This window comes from Triplophysa rosa, linkage group LG6 (assembly GCF_024868665.1).
Source record: "Triplophysa rosa linkage group LG6, Trosa_1v2, whole genome shotgun sequence".
Classification (NCBI taxonomy): domain Eukaryota; kingdom Metazoa; phylum Chordata; class Actinopteri; order Cypriniformes; family Nemacheilidae; genus Triplophysa; species Triplophysa rosa.
The window spans coordinates 27,306,783-27,323,570 of record NC_079895.1 but is presented as its reverse complement, the minus strand read 5'-3'; the positions used below and the strand labels follow the sequence as shown (position 1 = coordinate 27,323,570).

The window sequence follows — 16,788 nt, the reverse complement described above, 5'->3', positions numbered from 1 at the left end:
TTGTGAACAATATTTACATGTAGTAAATGTAACTTAATCCATACAAAATATCAACAATTTGATTAAATATGAATGGCATTTGGTAACGCTAAAGCTCAAGGTTTTGTGAGATTTTGTGGTTGTCAAACATCGGTAAATGGTTAAATGGACTGGTTAAACAGAACAGCAGTATATATGATCATTTATATGAATTGATCTGTGAGTGACACACTACAGTTCTTCATGATACACGATGCTTTGCCGTAACACACTTACGCACTAACTTTAGCAAAGCATCACAGTAACTCGATTACACAAACAGATCAATTCTCTGCAGACACACAGCGTATTCTCAGCACAACACTCTCAAAAACACAACATACACATACAGTAATGTCACTGAACACAGCATAAAGGAGGATGAATTATGTTTTAATCATTTACATCTATTCAGCCAGAATGACTTCATGTATTTAAGGTGTACAGTTTTTATGTATTCCTTGGGAATCAAACCAACAATGATCTTTTTGCCGCTAACTCAAAGATACAGGAGCACTATTAAATAGATCATAGGACTACATGTATTGCTGTGCAACCAAAATCAAGTGTGTCTTGTATGGTATTGTTGTGTATTTTGATTATTTACAGTATGTATGTATTTTCTATTTGTGGTAAATGTATATACTGTGCTGTTTGTCTCATCTGGTAAAATGTTCCGGTCATCCTCCCCAGGCGGTGTCCCTCCATTAATGTTACAAACCTCTCTCATCAGAGAGTGTTGCACTCCGACCAAATGGAGGTATAATTCAATATCAACAACACACACATTTGACATATGATTCTCGACTGATATTCAATATCACAATAGTGCACACTTAGCAAAGAGTCGAAAAATCTATTAACACACCGTATACGTGACTGTGCAATGACTGGTTGTTAAAGTCCCCGTGAACCGGAAGCTGCGATCGTTTTTACTTCCGTATTCTGACACATTTCCGAGTGAAAAAGAATTTCAAAGGAGAATATTAGTGGGCGTGGCTTGCGTGTTTCACTGCGAATTGATTGGATGTGTAATAACAGCCGTTGCATTTTTAAATGAAACTTGTGGCAGACTGACAGTTGAAGGGGAGGAGTTAACGGATGCCCCGCCCAAGCTGTCTATTTGCGTAATTTGAGATGGATGGTTATTTCAGGACGGAATTTCGTTTTCAGATTTTAATTGAAGATTATGAGGGTACATGAATTTTAAAAAGAAAATGACACACATTGATGAGCTATTTACTATAAACGCTGCAATATTTCATAAAAAAAATAAGAATTGTCCTTTTTAATTTCACTGGGACTTTAAGCCTAATATAGAGACGAGCGCAAATATTTCCACCCTCCAGCATCTCAACAGGTTTGACACAAACACTTTGTCATGGTTTACAACCACAATACACAACCAGAGCTCTTAAAAAGCAAAGATTCATAATGTATGGTTCATTAAAAATCCACAAAATCTTTTTGTTTCTCTGTACTGCAAAAAAAAAGGAATGGATCAAGAATGTTTGATTTATTGAATTGTTATTAAATGACATCGCTGCAAAATATAACTCCTTTTTTTTAAATGTACATTCTTTACATCCCATCACTCTTTTTTAATTCTGTGTATTCTCTCTCACACTGTGTATTCTCTCCTCCTGGTGGTCATTAACAGTAAAGCAATCAATAAACAAACGCGCACGTTCTAGTGAAGTTCTGATGATAACTACACTGTAAAACTTTGCTGTAGTTTTTGCAGCAGGTTTGCTAGTAACTTATTGTAGATTTAATTTCTACTTAATATACTTTCCAATTAGTGCTGTTTTCAATTACTTTAAAACACTTAGACTTTTGAGATTCAAAATGTGCAAGAAGAGACTGGCATTAGCACATCAACACTGCAAAAAAGTACATTCTTCCTAAGCATTTTTCTCTTGTTTTCTGCAAAAAATATTTATAACATAAAACTTATATTTAGTCTTGTTTATTGAAAGAATAATATATAAACTAGGTAAGTTTATGCTTAAAACAATATTGTACATTAAATCTACAGTAAGTTACTAGCAAACCTGCTGCGAAATTACAGCAAAGTTTTACATTGTAAAGCCGCTTAAATTATGATTTAAGAAAAAATGTTTCTTAAATCATTTTCTCAGACAAGTGAAGGTACTAGGTAATCATTCAATCCATTATGTTTAATACATGGCCAAAAAATATATGATCTTATTCAAACAAAAAGCCTTTTCATTTGATTCAGGATTACACATAAAGTTGCACATGTATAGTTAAGTAATAAAACTATATAGTTACTGGCCAGCAAGTAGCATTTTACTGGTAGATATCAGCCTGTACTGTATTCTTATATATACATTTGTCAATGAAATATAAAACATGATACCTCGTGCAATTTTTAATCTCATCAGAGGGCCATATGATTTAGGATGAGACCAGTGAATGTGGACTTTTTGTGAAATAATCATCTGGGTCACATCTGTGCATTGCACTACAAGACAAATTGAATAAAAGCATATTTGAATTGTTTTAACTTTCATTTATTAATTTTCAATAATAATAATAATAACAACTTCCCAAATGTTTAGTGTTTACCATTTTATTATTAGGCGACTTGTTTTCGTGTTTATTCTACTACTAAAAATCTTTCATTTGTTGACATGTACTGTTAAGGTGTCATTGTGTCAACGGAAGCTGCTATTAACAACTCTTAAGTACCTTGGATACCAGTGAGTTTCCATAGCAACAACATCCGCCGAGTGATCTTCCCCTTTGAAGGATGGCGTGCGCGCGCGCGCGCGCTGGGGGACTTCGTTCGAGTTTTCCTTGTGGCAACGACAACCGGTTTGTGTCGACTCAAGCGGAAACCGGCTGTGGTGTCTGCGCGCACGCGCGGTCTGAGGCTGCCTCGCGGATCCGTTAAACGACGAGAGCGCGTCGGTACGGAGGCCGAGAAGAGCGGCGAGGCGGCGGAACATCCCCACCCGTGAGCATGGCGGCGTGCTAGAGATGAGGACCGAAGAGAGTAGAGAGAGAGAGAGAGAGAGAGAGAGAGAGGGGGGAGGAAAACGCTAACATGCTTTAAAAACACAGATTATAGTCTTTTGCTCGTGTAGGATGGTGAGCTGAGCAGATGGTGGGTTATCGGTGAACGCGTCAATTCAGCTGTTGCGGGTGGGCCGCCGGTGGACCGGGAGGCTCCGTGATCATGAAGCGCTGCGGCGGGACGCGCGTCTTTGTGCCAGGCGCGGAGAGACTCGTTTAAACGCACTCTCTCGTGCTCGGCGCTGCGTGACTTTCTATTGCCTTTTTCTATCCGTTGTGACCGGTGAGATGCGCGAGTATAAAGTGGTGGTCCTCGGGAGCGGCGGGGTCGGTAAATCCGCCCTCACCGTGCAGTTCGTCACCGGGACGTTCATCGAGAAGTACGACCCGACCATCGAGGATTTTTACCGTAAGGAGATCGAGGTGGACTCGTCGCCGTCGGTGCTGGAGATCCTGGACACGGCGGGCACGGAGCAGTTCGCGTCCATGCGGGACCTGTACATTAAAAACGGACAGGGCTTCATTCTGGTCTACAGTCTGGTGAACCAGCAGAGCTTCCAGGACATCAAACCCATGAGAGACCAGATCATCCGAGTCAAGAGGTGAGACCCACCACGAACCTCCAGAAAGAAATCAGTCCGAGAGCAACAACTGATGGCAGATTTCATTATTAAGTCTCAACTGAGATGTTTTGGAGCATTGTTTGAAGTGCACCCTGTTTGTTCTGAATGTAGGTGAGCCTTTACAGCCAGGCCCGTTGCTTATCAATACTATCTGCACGAAAGATTCATGTACATGTGATAAACCTCCTGTAAACCCCATCCACACCTACAAAGAAAAGACACATTGAGTTCATACATAATTCTCAGATATTTATGATAACGGATACAGGACTAATTCATGTTCGTTATGTTAAAGAACGTGTTTAAAGACGCCACGAGATCATATCTGGAGTGGAGTCAAATCGATGCTAGTGGTAGTAATAGTCTCTCAGGCCGCACACCCTGGAAAAAAAACGAGAAGTTTCAAAGTCGCCTTCTGATTGGTTGAATTCTACAGGATGTAGGGGGGACTGTATGACATGACAGTATGATGAGAGTGATTTGAAAGCATCGCTTTGAGACTTCTTAGAGTCCCAACCTAAATGTCTAAATGTGCATATCAATACTTGATCATGACATCATTATTACACGTGAACTCCGGAAAAGAGCTTTCCGTGAGAATGCGATCTGACCCAACCGAGAAAACAATATCCAATATCTCAGGGCGTCACACGAAAACCCGCCTCATAATTCTAGCAAAAATGCTGTTTAATAATATCATGTAAATATCATGTTTCCATACATTGCTTTGATACACGAGAATTAATAAAGGCGTTTGAAAGACAAAATGCACACGAAAATCCTCCAGAGGTGATCTCTGGACTGTGTGCGAAACGCTGAAACACAAACAGTCATTGAAATGTTTGATAGAAAAGTTTGCTTACGTGTGACTACTGTTAACATATTGGTGCAATTTTACTTTAAAATGACACAAAAAAGTCTCACACACTTTTTTCCCCTCACATAATAATACAATATAAAACCCTGAAAATGGCCTTAAAGGGACAGTTAACCCAAAAATGAAAATTCTGTCATCATTTACTCACATACAGGTTGTGTCAAACCTGTATTCATTTCTTTGTTCCGATGAACACAGAGAAAGATATTTGGAAGAATGTTAGCAATTTTCAGGTCTGGAACATCATCCACTACCATAGTAGGAAAAAAAATAGAAAAATTAGACATTTTGAAGAATTTAGGAAAACAAAGAGTTCTCGGGCATCTTTGACTACCATTTAATTTTTCCTGCTATGGTAGTCAATGATGTCCCGGAACTGAAAATGACTAACATTCTTCCGAATATCTTTCTCTGTGTTTATGAGAACAAAGTAATTGATACAGATATGAAATTACATAAGGGTGAGTAAATGGTGATTTTTGGGTGAACTGTCCCTTTAAGAAGAACTGAAGAAATGATTCGGAGGAAAAGTAGAATAACATCATTAGCTTTGTAGAAACATTAGTGCACCATAAAGTTGAGCTTTTCCCAAGCCAACTCCAATGCTTCTTATAACTCCACCTTTTTTGGCCCAGTGCATATTTTTCATTCTAGCCGTGCAGTCTCACACAAATGGCCTCACAGAAACGACGGTTTGAATAATTCAATGTCATGAATATTTCATACAGTTAAAGTGATGCATAATGATGGGGGAGATACAGTAGTGACGTCTGTCAGACAGCTCTCTCTTGTTGAAGGGCGAGTGACACACTGTCAGTAAAGAGAGAGAGAGTTTCTGATGTGTCTTTTCTGACACTGACTGGATCAAAAGTTTTCTTTAGATTTACGTTGAAGGAGGGACAAGGAGATCTTTCAGAAGGCCTCAGGAACCACTGAACACTTTGTCCTGATAAACACTTACACTGTACATCACACAGCATTGAGGCGGTGAGTTTTGCTCAGACAAGCATCGCTCGAGTCCTTTCTGTGTGTTTATGTGTGATTTCAGACCGGACTGTGAGAATGAAGGAACGTTACACTGTCATTGTGAAATGACTTTTAATAGATCATTTGTGGTGTGTTAATAACAGGGTGTGGCCTCTGTAGCTCCGCCTTCCTCATCCTCCAGTTGTCACGGCACAGTTTGTGGTTACGGGTGGGGTTTACGCTGAGGAAAGCCCAGCAATGTGAATGCACTGGACACATTCTCATGAGACCCTGAACTGTTCCTTAAAGACGAAAGTGTCTTGATACTGTATATAGAAATGATCAGTGCCGTCTAGCTGACATCCGACATATAAAAAATACATAAATAAATAAGCGGGCGTGTAGACTGGTGGCCTGGAATGGGAAGTGTCTAGAGGTGTGGGAGGTGGCCTTTTGATGTCGCGCTTCATCCATCCCTGACGCCCCTTTTGTGGCTTAACATGGGCCGGGGGCTTCTGCCATGGCCACGGGGAACAGAGGCAGCCTTACAACACTTGAATATTATTATTATTTTTTATTATTACTCCTCCCCTCCCATCCTTCTTATACGTATCTGTTGTATACTTGTAGACACTTTATTATTATTATTGTCTTCATTTTCAGTATTATTCATTTCTCACCTTTTTACAGTTTAGAATACACCTCACACACACACGCACAGCACGCACGCACGCACGCACGCACGCACACTTACTAGGCACATACAAAACTAATGATATGACTATGTTGGTTGTCAATGTTTATTCTTGTTTGTCTTTGTCATTCTGTCAATGTTTACATTTGTTTGTCTATCTTACTTTGATAATTCATCATTATTTGTTCATAATTCTCTGTCTGGATTAATCTGCGTTTAGCACATGTAAATAGACTCACTGTCTGTGTTTGCACTATATTCATACTAAAAAAGAAATGATCAGTGCCACTTTTACTACTAAAGCATTTTTTAAGGAAATAATCACTGACGTGTAAAGTGTACATTGTAGAAGTTAACTGCATATGATTAAATCTCATGTCTAATGTTGTCTTGTGATGGCGTTTCGTCTAATATTAATGTATGCCCGTTCTACCCCCAAAATCACATGAAATGTAATAGAACGCTTGTGTAAAAATGGTTTCATTGTGTCACATGGCACAGAAACCGTAAAAAATATACATGGTACTGTTTTGGATCTGGTGTGAAATGCCGTGTTCCGTGAGATTCCTCCGTGCTCTCCTGTGTGTTTTTCAGGTATGAGAAGGTGCCGGTGATCCTGGTGGGGAATAAGGTGGATCTGGAGAGCGAGCGGGAGGTGTCGGAGAGAGAGGGCCAGGCGCTGGCTGAGGAGTGGGGCTGTCCCTTCATTGAGACTTCAGCCAAGAGTAAAACCATGGTGGATGAACTCTTCGCTGAGATCGTACGGCAGATGGACTACGCAGCCCAGCCGGATAAAGACGATCCGTGCTGCTCCTCCTGCAATATACAATAACCCCCCAAACACACGCAGAACACACATCACTGTAGCTTTGATAGACGTTCTGATGTCTGCGCTTGTCCATCCTTCTGTATCTACAGACTGACAGTGATCTGGAGGATTTTTGTCACTTGAAATTCTTGTTGATGAGACACAGAAGAGCGCTTGCTTTGGGTTTCAACAGAATCCTTCAGCTGGGATCAGTTGGACTTTTATGTTTTGGGTTTTATTGTGTTGATGATTTCATCAATCAATTGGGATTTTCATTGATGATTGTCACAAGGTCTGAGAGAGAAATAGAGAGAGAGAGAATGTCTTCTTAAAGGAACAGTTCATCCAAAAATGAAAATTCTGTCATCATTTACTCACCTTCGAGTCTGTTTACATGTCTTTGTTCTGATGAACACAGAGTAAGATATTTGGAAGAATGCTTATAACCAAACAGATTTTGCCCCCCATTGACTCCCACAGTAGGAAAAATTACAATGGTAGTCAAAAGTTCCCCAGAACTGTTTGCTGTCTGACATTCTTCAAAATATCTTCTTTTGTGTTCAACAGAACAAATAAAATCGAAGGTGTGTAACTGATGACAGAATTTTTATTTTAGGTGAAGTATCCCTTTAAGCCTATAGAATTATTTAAAACGGATGTTTTTGAAAGTTAAAATACTTTCTCCAGTCTCAGACACACCTGAAAGTCATCCGTGAATTGATTTTATCCACCCAAATAATGTTGACACACCTCGACTGATAAAGGGTTTTAGGTGAGACTCTCTGACCAATAACAGATAGAAGGAGCTTTTCAGTTTGATGATGCTAGTGGTGCAGAAGTGTCTTTAATGATTTCATATTAATTGTTGATTTAATAGAGGAATGATTCCAAAATTCTGCTTCTCTTTACTTTAATGCTGGTGTATAAAACCAACAAAAACCAACTTATTTCAAATGATATAACCCTAGAAAGATTTGTTGTAACGTGAAAAATTCACTCAAGATTGTAGTGATGGTTAGGGTGCTGTCTTAGAAGATGGCTCACTAGGTTCCATCGACAGTCAGATGTGAGATATTCTTCATTTTTTCTGACTTTCGACCATAAATACATTGAGAAATAATGTGGCGATGCTAACATGAGTCTTGTGCAGCCCAACTGCAGAGGATCAATGATGCTGCAAACAACAGGTGTACTGTTATCAATGTCCGTTTTGTTGTTGTCATCATTTATTTATCTGTATCTGCAAATTGGGTTGATTCGAGTGTTTTTCATGAACTGTCTGTCTCGTTTGGTTCTGCTTTGTTCACGTGTTACACCCCCATCAGTGCAAAGTTTGAATTTGTGGGTTTTCCAATCAAGTTTAAAAGTGGAGGTCTGACTGTCAACTTTCCAAGTTGGAAGTGGGAATTTCTTTGCGAGTTGAATTGATAGGTCATGGGTCTCTCTTCACCCGCGAACACAGAATTCCATCAAAATTCATTTCCATTATCTGAACAGGTCCTATAGGGCTCATTTGGTTCTCTCTCTTTTGCTCTCTCTCACACGTCACCATCTCAGCTCTCTTTCTACAGTCTCAGCCCTGTTTCTTCTCAATATTCTGCAATGCTTTATGGCTGATTAATGCTGATGATGTTGTAAATACATTTGTAAAGAGGTTTTCTTGCTCTCCTCCTCAAGGCTGAACAGAGAGGTTATGGAGATGGATGGCGTGTATGTGTTTCAATAGAGAGCTCTGAGTCAGTATTCATTTGATATTTTTTTATGTGGACGTGTGCTCAACTCTCGCGAATGACTGAATGTTGACACTTTTGTTCGGCACCTAAATAAAGTGCATCCAACACGCATACTGTATGACAAACCAACATGAAATGTATTTGTGTTTCTGCTCCTTCACCTACACATCATGTCTTCTGTGGTGCTGCTTACAGTACATGTACATTTGGACGTTTAGCAGAAGTTTTTACTTGAAACAACTTTCAAAAGACAGAAAAACAATAGAGTGATTTGTCTTATGAAGAAAATAACATGAGAAGTGCTAAGTGTCAGCAGTAGTTGTGCTGAAGAATTTGACTGAACAGGTTTTCCTCTTTGGTCCGGATTATCATCACAGGTAAGACTAGAAGAAATATATATTTACAGTGTATTCAAACACTCAATATACCCTTGGTAGGCCAGCGGCGATTATCTTCTGTTTATTTTAGAAGGAGAATTGCTGGGTTGTACTGGTACATACCTAAATCAAAGGTTTCAATATTTATCTGTCAGGTAGATGACAAGCATGTCATTTATAGTTGGATTGCTATCCTTCTTGAATTTAAGGGTTTCTATTTCATATGAGAGATTTAAGAAACCATTTACATGTATATTAAGTTTCAAAGTGTATTTTATGATCCTTTAAGAAGGCAGACAGGTTAAAATGAAATGAAGATGATCAAATTATGCTAGAACCCAACGCAAAACCCAAACTGAAGATTAAATAAAAGCGTTTGTCTTCTGCGTTGCTGTATTCGCTCGTGATTGGCTGTTTAGCGTTCTACCGTGTTGCGTCATCGAGCTCTGAGCAACCTAGGCTATAAATGCTGCGCGCGTGCGGACAGATCTAGTCAGTGAACAACGCTGTCAGTCGCGGGATTCGCTCGACGAGTTTACGGCGCTTTAATCGGTGTCTGCTGTGGGATTTGTGTCAGATCTCAGTGCAGCAACTAAACAAGAGATCAGATCACCGAGCGATTTCTTATTTGTTCTGGAAAAGAGCTCGCGCACAACAGACGAGAAAGCGGCAGCGCGTGGTGGGTGACAAACATTTCTACACATTCTTACTTAACACAAACAAGCATAATCGTGTTGAAAATTGCGTTCATTGCACTAAATGTTCGTTTTTTCACAATAATTATCATGGCCAAAAGTACAATTCACTACAATGTTTGTATAACGTTAGCGCGTTTGAAAAACAACCGCCAATAATCAGCCAGGCAGTGAAATGAGTAAATATGAAGCAATATTAAACGCCGATGAGAATAAATATGTTTTGAGTGTAGATTTATAGGTTAAATTGCTATAGTTCTTCTGATAAGATGGAAGGATCTTCCGTTACTTGCCAACAAAAGCACAAACACGATCAACCTCCACTTTTAAATCATGGATGTAGATCAGAAGCGTCCGTTTTTACAATAGTGGTGTTATTGACATATCTATTGATTATTGAGGTAAACAACACCATTATATCAGTCAAATTCCTCTTTACTTTAGTTTGTTTAGTGTATGTGTGTGAAAAAACTGAATATGAGAGAGAGAGAGAGAGAGAGAGTTTGTTACTGTTGTGTTGTGTTGTTTAACTCTTGACAAAATGTTAAACGTGTGTAGAACCATCACCTACTGTGTTGACTTGACACAATTATTTACAATATTATCATGTGTAGTATTAACACAATATCTATAGTCATGTCATGGTTATTGATGTCATGACCGTACTGTATATTGTGTCACACCTGATGTCAGTGATGGAAAACTGGTCTTGTGAAAGTGAAGTCGATGTGAATCTGTTGTGTTTTCTTTTTGCAGAGAAAATGATTCCGAACAAGTTTAGGCGTTTAAGGCCCATCATCAACACCACAGAACAACAAACTTGTTCAGGTAAAGTTTGGCATCTTTGTTTAGAAAAATGTATTGCTTTAAAGGAAAAGTGCATGAAGCTTCTTCTTGAAAGCCATATTTAAGATAAAAATATGATTTTGCAGGTGTTGATGCTTTACGGCCACACCCACCTGCTGGGAAAAGACCTGTCCCACCACCCGTCCTCCCAAAAAGTAGAGCTCGGTGTAGCGTCTGTGGCAAAATTCCATCTTTCGGTGAGTTAGACATTAAACCAGCGTGCCAACTTTGCCTTTGAAACGTGTCATATTATAAGAGAGGCTTGAGGGTGAAGTAAAATACACGATGTACACGTTAATGGTTTCAGCATGAAATAAACCTGATGTTATGTCGCTGTTAGACAATCCAGCCCCCAAAAGAATCCCGTTCCTCAACATCCCAGACGACAAACCGAAAAGTGTGTGGACGCTAACTGAGGAGAGCTGTTTCACACACCATATCATAAGAAGAAGAGACGGTTGCAGCGTCTGCGGATCCATTCCAAATATTGGTGAGTTGGCTAAAACAACATTAAACCAAATATTACAAAATGTAATATTTTACAAGAGGCTAGAAGGTGAAGTCAAAAGCACAAGATGCATACTAAGTGTTTCAATCTGATGTTTTGTCGCCGTTAGTCACCCCGCCGCCAAAGAAAATCCCGTTCCTAAAGGTCACGGATAACAGATGGAACCGTGCGTGGAATCAGTCCGTCGCACGGCACATGGGTGAGCTCATAAAACCTTGAACCTCTGTGCTACATTCCCAATCGTTCGAATGAAACAATCCTTGATCGAGTGTGAAGTAAATCATGACTATTAACATGAAATATTAATGTTGCTTTGCAGGTGGCGTGCTGCCTCCGCTGAACCCACAGGAAAAGCCCCCAACATATCATGCATGTCATTCGTTATTGTTTTTTTCTTAAAAATACATTTGTATCCAACAAATCATCTTCTTACAAAACATATTAAATATCTCTTGTTCCTGCTTTGTTTGAACAGTGTCCTCATGTCCGTCGGCGCGTCCTGGAGGAGGAAAGACATGAAAACGAAGATGATGTGAGGACTTCTATTCGGAAAGCTGAAGCGGAGTAAGACCCTTCTCATTCGTATGATTTTATGAATTGCATTTGTTGATATTGGTGGTTTTTGTGTCAAAACAGATTTCCAAACACATGTTGCCATTAACCCTAATAATCAAGAGAGGTTTTAATATGATAGAAAGGTGCGCGCACACAGATCTGATGTGTCCATCATTGAGTCGTTTGCTTCAAGCATCTTGTTCATATGGATTCATGCTGTCTCAGCTTTTGGTCTCTTCATGTGATCTCACATCTCTGTGTGGGCCTCACGTTCTGCTTTAGGAAAAAAACTTCACATAATTTTTACTGTCAAAGAGAAAACGTGAATTGTGTCTAAGACTACAGGACATGAAAATGAAGATGAGCGGAGTGACGTCCTGTACGCCTCACTTCATACTCCTGAATCAAACTTGCCTGAACTTATTGAGAAATGTATCGTGATTCTGATCGTAACGATTTATTTCACAGGGCTCGGAGTGTCAAGATCGCCCTTGGAGATAATTTCATAGTCCTCAGTGGATGGAATGAGAGGATAAATAAACAAGAAATGCAAGTAGACGCATCACACATCTAAATATACACAAGTATTCTTCTTCTGTTTCCTTACGTTTCAGTTGTACACAGACAGTGCTGCTAAAACTTGTTTTACCATTTGTTAATGCCATCACTGTTATGTGATCCGATTGCAGTGAACTCCAGAGTCTCGAGAAAGAATCCGAGACATTCGACGAGTTGCAATGTCAAGTTTTTCAAAGCCTCCCACCTGAGCTGCGGGAAAGTTTCGTCTGGGACCCAGACGAAACCAACCCAGAGGTGTGTTTGCTCTTTTCTTCTTCAAGTGGGATGGAACGCTGTGCTTTCATGTGATTTTGTTTTGAGGGAATGTTTTTCTAAATGTGTGTTTGTGTAAAACAGGACGAGCAGACTGGACACCCGGAGCACATGATGCTGCTGAAAACGATGTGAGTTGTAACGACGGAAACTCTCTCATTGATTTCACATCAGCAACAGTGCTAGAATGTGTTTCTCTTTAGCCTCTGACTTGTGTTTTGTGTTTTTTGTCTAGAAAAGAAGAGTTGGACGCAATAGCTGTGCACCAGAAGGCCATCGCTGGTGAGATGATGAGCAAGAAAGAGAAACTGGAAAGACTGAGGATGGAATGGAAGATAACCTACCGGAAGAGGGACGAGAACTTCGTAAGAGCTCAAACTATAGTGCACATATCCTCGAACACATCTAAATGCTGAACACGTTAAATCTCTGTGTTTTTACATCATGATGTTTTGCTCTTGTCTTATAGAAATTGCTGTAGAACATCAATTTTAAAATAAGGAAGCTAAGAGATTCTCTCGAGGCCCTCAGAATGAGTCGCATGGAGCTCATGAGAACCGTCAGAAAGTCAGGTAAGATCAACGGAATATCATCGCTAGTAATGCATTTAAACCTGCAGATTAAGACACATCATGAAAGCTCACTCGCTCTCTCTTTCACAGTGAAGTGAACAGACACGCAAGAACTGCAAACCTGGACACAGCAGAAAACTTCTTGAGATCAGGGAAGTAACAAGACCAATACCCTACTAAAATGCTAGCATACTGTGTTGCTAAGGTATGCTAGCTTGTTACTAGGGTATTGCAGCTGGTAAGTATGTGTTACTAGGGTGTTGTAGCTGGTAAATATAGCGTTTCATCTGGTTGCTGTGTGATAAGGTTTTTAAGTTGTTAACCATGTCGCTAAGGTATGCGTTGCTAGCTGGTATTTAGGTAGGTGTTACTAGAGTTTTGTAGTTACATTTACATTTAGTCATTTAGCAGATGCTTTTATCCAAAGAGACTTACAGAGAGTTCAGGTAGCAATAATCAATATGTCATAAAGGAGCAATAGTACAATAGGTGCTAATACAAAGTTGCTAGTTTCAACAAAAGCTAGAACAATACCTGTTGAGGGAAAGAGAGAGGGTTAGTGTTTTTCTCTAGTTGGTTACTAGAGTGTTTAATCTGGTTGCAATGTGTTGTTAATTTTCTTTAGCTGTTAACTGTGTGTGGCTACAGTATGCTAGCTTGTAACTAGGGTTTTTTGTCTTGTAATTAGGTGTTGCTAGGGTGTTTAATCTGGTTGCTGTATGTTAGGTTTTTCAGTTGTTTACTGTGTGTTGCTAAGGTATGCATCTGGTTGCTAGGGCATTTATTCTGGTTGCCATATGTTGTCAGGTTTTTAAGTTGTTAACTGTGTGTTGCTAAGGTATGCTATAGTTTGTTACTGGGGTGTTTTGTCTGGCAAATAGTAGGGCTGTGCAGAAATATAGGTGCATGTAACTATAGCAATACTTTTTTTCAGGATAGTCTATCAATGGTGTGATACCGCTACTTGTCAGTGAGTAATGAATTAAGGGGTATTATCGTTTGTTTTAGATGTAATGCAATGTGTATACTAGGGCTGGGCGATGTGCTTAATTTTTTTTATCGATAATCGACTTTAAAATCATCGCGATATCCGATAATATCGGGTGTGTTTGACTTCATGCAACATTGCGCAGATGTTCAATCTGCGGATACGGACCAGGAGGGAATTCGTTCCGGACCCGCCAAGTACCAAACAAACATGCACGCGTACACACACACACACACACACAAGCGCGCCATGTGCACAAACCAGTGTTGCAGACTTCTTTCATCAGGTAAAGCGCGTAGATAAACCGTAAAGCGCGTGGATAAACCATAAAGCTTTTATGCAGTAGAAAAATGTTGCAGGTTTCCTGAAATTTCATCCTACCCATCAGATTATCCTACCAGGCACGCGAACATCAATGTTACGTCATTTTTTTGCGCTATAAAATCATCCTACCTGTTTATTTTATACTACTACGGGAATACAGTATGATGGTGTATTTTCTTTGTTAAACCATTCTACATATTATTTAATACCTTTAGTACAATTTGATGGGGTGTTGCGCTGTAAATTAATCCTACATGTTTCATTTATGCTTGTAGGATAATCTGACAGGGTATTTACACTGTAAATTTATTTTATGTGTTTATTTTAAGATGGTAGGTCTATCTGACAGGGTATTTTGCATTGTTAAATCATCCTACCTGTTTATTTTGTTGATGTGGTTTAGATTATATTAAGTTTTGCCCTGCGGTAGGAATATCTGACAGGGTAGGACAATGCGAACACCGGTACAGGCCCGCGAGCCTGAGGTTTTGCTTTGCCGACGCAGCTCGTCTTTCTCTTGGTCCGTCTGTGCAGCGACTGGCAGAAAACAGCAGACTGACTGAACAAAATAGCGTTTCCAAAATTCTGTCACTGTTACTGACTGCCTGGGCACATGAACATTAACGTTCATGCTAAAGCCTACATCGCATGATAATGTTATAACACGTATTTTCCATTATTATCAATTATCGTCTGGTATTTGCAAGACATCGTCGATATACGATAACATCGTCACATCGCATAGCCCTAGTGTATACACGATTTAAAGGCGGGGTGTCCGCTTTTCTATTAGCCGTTGTTGATGTTCAAAACACCAAAACAAACACACCCCTAGCCCCATCTTTCGCTTTCGTCAGCGCTCGGCTAATGTCCGTCCTGTTCACTGTGCACCTTACTGCTGATTGGCTACAAGGTTGTTTTGGTACTCGGCCCGACTCAGTTGTCTAAAGCGTAATTCGGAAATCGGTTACCCCGCCTTTAAGGTTAAAAAACGCTGTATTTTCCACATACCGTGCATGTTTGTATCTCCTCTTTGCTCCGCCTCTCTGAAACGCGCAGATTTTTAACAAAGCTCATGGCTCTGAAAAGCGAGGTGTGCTATGATTGGCCAGTTCACCAGTGTGTAGTGATTGGTGGAATACTGCAAGCGTGTGAGGGAAATGTAACGCCTCTTACCATATTTGGAACATCAGGTTCCTTTTCAATTGTACTGACTGTTTTAGGCAAATCTAACGTAGATTTGTGGGGGTGTGGCTACACGAGGCGTTTCAGGCAGGCCTGGGTGAGCATTCGCTTTTACATAGAATGACTCTTTTGTTCCCACACTTTCATTTCTGCAATTTTACGTGTCTAATACATGCATGAGCAACTTATAACACACCAAAGACACAGAAAAACACGTGTTCATGCCATATGACCCCTTTAAATAAAACCGATGCTGTTTGTATGCTTCAAGCGTCGCAACCCACCAGTCACTTGGCTATTACGGTGCATTAAACAGGAGTCCTTTTTAAAGGGATCAAATGGCACGAATATGTGTTTTTCTGTGTCTTTGGTGTGTTATAAGTTGTCCATGCATGTATTAGTTTTAGCTGTGTCATATCACCCCTTTAAAGAGTAACAATGACACTTCGGTTCACGCATTAATTGTGCTTTCACGGATGCGACACCGGTGCGTTTACAGCGTGGATGGAGGTCACGTTCATTGTACTTCGACAGATGCGCAACCGTAAAGTTTACAGTGCGATTGGAGCACGTGTTCATTCATTGTGCTTTCATAGATGCGCGAACGGTGCGTTCACAGCGCGGATGAACCAGGTGTTTCATATTGCCTGCTTTAAAAAAATGTTTTAATGTAATGCACCACAACAGCCAAGTGACTTTGGATTGTATTGGATAACTTTATTAATCCCCAAAGGAAATTTATGTCACAGCAGCACATACCAGACAATATATTATAAGTTAAAAAAATTAAATAAAAAAAAGAACACTCATAAAACCATTCAACCACAATAGTTAGTTTTGAGTATCAATTCCACAACAAATTATAAATATTACGAACAACCTCTGCTGTAAAGCAGTCTATGGTCTTCTACAGCTCTGGTTATACAATCTAACAGAAGTTGGTATAAAAGACTTCCTGAAACGCTCCTTATGACAGCGGGGTTGAATTAATCTTTGCCTAAAAGAGCTCGTAAGGACTTGAACAACTTCATGAAGGGGGTTTATCATAGAAACACATTTCCTTGTCATTCTCCTCAATGCTGGGTAACACACTCCCAACAACAGAACCTGCCTTTTTTATAAGCTTATTCTATTTGTTCTTATCTC

The 16,788-nt window shown here is 39.8% G+C and overlaps 2 protein-coding genes across 2 annotated transcripts; both read left to right on the top strand.

Annotated features, from left to right (window-relative positions):
* The first annotated feature begins 2,779 nt into the window (after positions 1-2,779).
* Positions 2,780-8,897, top strand: LOC130555451 (ras-related protein Rap-2a). Its single transcript, XM_057335671.1, has 2 exons — positions 2,780-3,662; positions 6,815-8,897. The coding sequence occupies exons 1-2, from the start codon at positions 3,349-3,351 to the stop codon at positions 7,050-7,052; spliced, it is 552 nt and encodes a 183-aa protein (XP_057191654.1). The 5' UTR covers positions 2,780-3,348; the 3' UTR covers positions 7,053-8,897.
* A 729-nt stretch (positions 8,898-9,626) lies between these two features.
* On the top strand, positions 9,627-15,627 carry LOC130555735 (uncharacterized). Its single transcript, XM_057336182.1, has 13 exons — positions 9,627-9,817; positions 10,590-10,661; positions 10,766-10,876; positions 11,020-11,169; positions 11,297-11,386; positions 11,507-11,556; positions 11,663-11,751; positions 12,211-12,291; positions 12,432-12,555; positions 12,658-12,704; positions 12,809-12,938; positions 13,043-13,145; positions 13,236-15,627. The coding sequence occupies exons 2-12, from the start codon at positions 10,595-10,597 to the stop codon at positions 13,052-13,054; spliced, it is 951 nt and encodes a 316-aa protein (XP_057192165.1). The 5' UTR covers positions 9,627-9,817; positions 10,590-10,594; the 3' UTR covers positions 13,055-13,145; positions 13,236-15,627.
* Positions 15,628-16,788: the final 1,161 nt, after the last annotated feature.

What these genes read in the sequence shown, in the direction of transcription:
- LOC130555451 (XM_057335671.1), top strand. Translation starts at nt 3,349, where the DNA reads ATGCGCGAGTATAAAGTGGTGGTCCTCGGGAGCGGCGGGGTCGGTAAA. An exon ending in CAGATCATCCGAGTCAAGAG is followed by an intron (nt 3,663 to 6,814) that starts GTGAGACCCACC and finishes TGTGTTTTTCAG; the next exon opens with GTATGAGAAGGTGCCGGTGA.
- LOC130555735 (XM_057336182.1), top strand. Translation starts at nt 10,595, where the DNA reads ATGATTCCGAACAAGTTTAGGCGTTTAAGGCCCATCATCAACACCACA. An exon ending in GTCCGTCGCACGGCACATGG is followed by an intron (nt 11,387 to 11,506) that starts GTGAGCTCATAA and finishes GTTGCTTTGCAG; the next exon opens with GTGGCGTGCTGCCTCCGCTG. An exon ending in CAGACGAAACCAACCCAGAG is followed by an intron (nt 12,556 to 12,657) that starts GTGTGTTTGCTC and finishes TGTGTAAAACAG; the next exon opens with GACGAGCAGACTGGACACCC.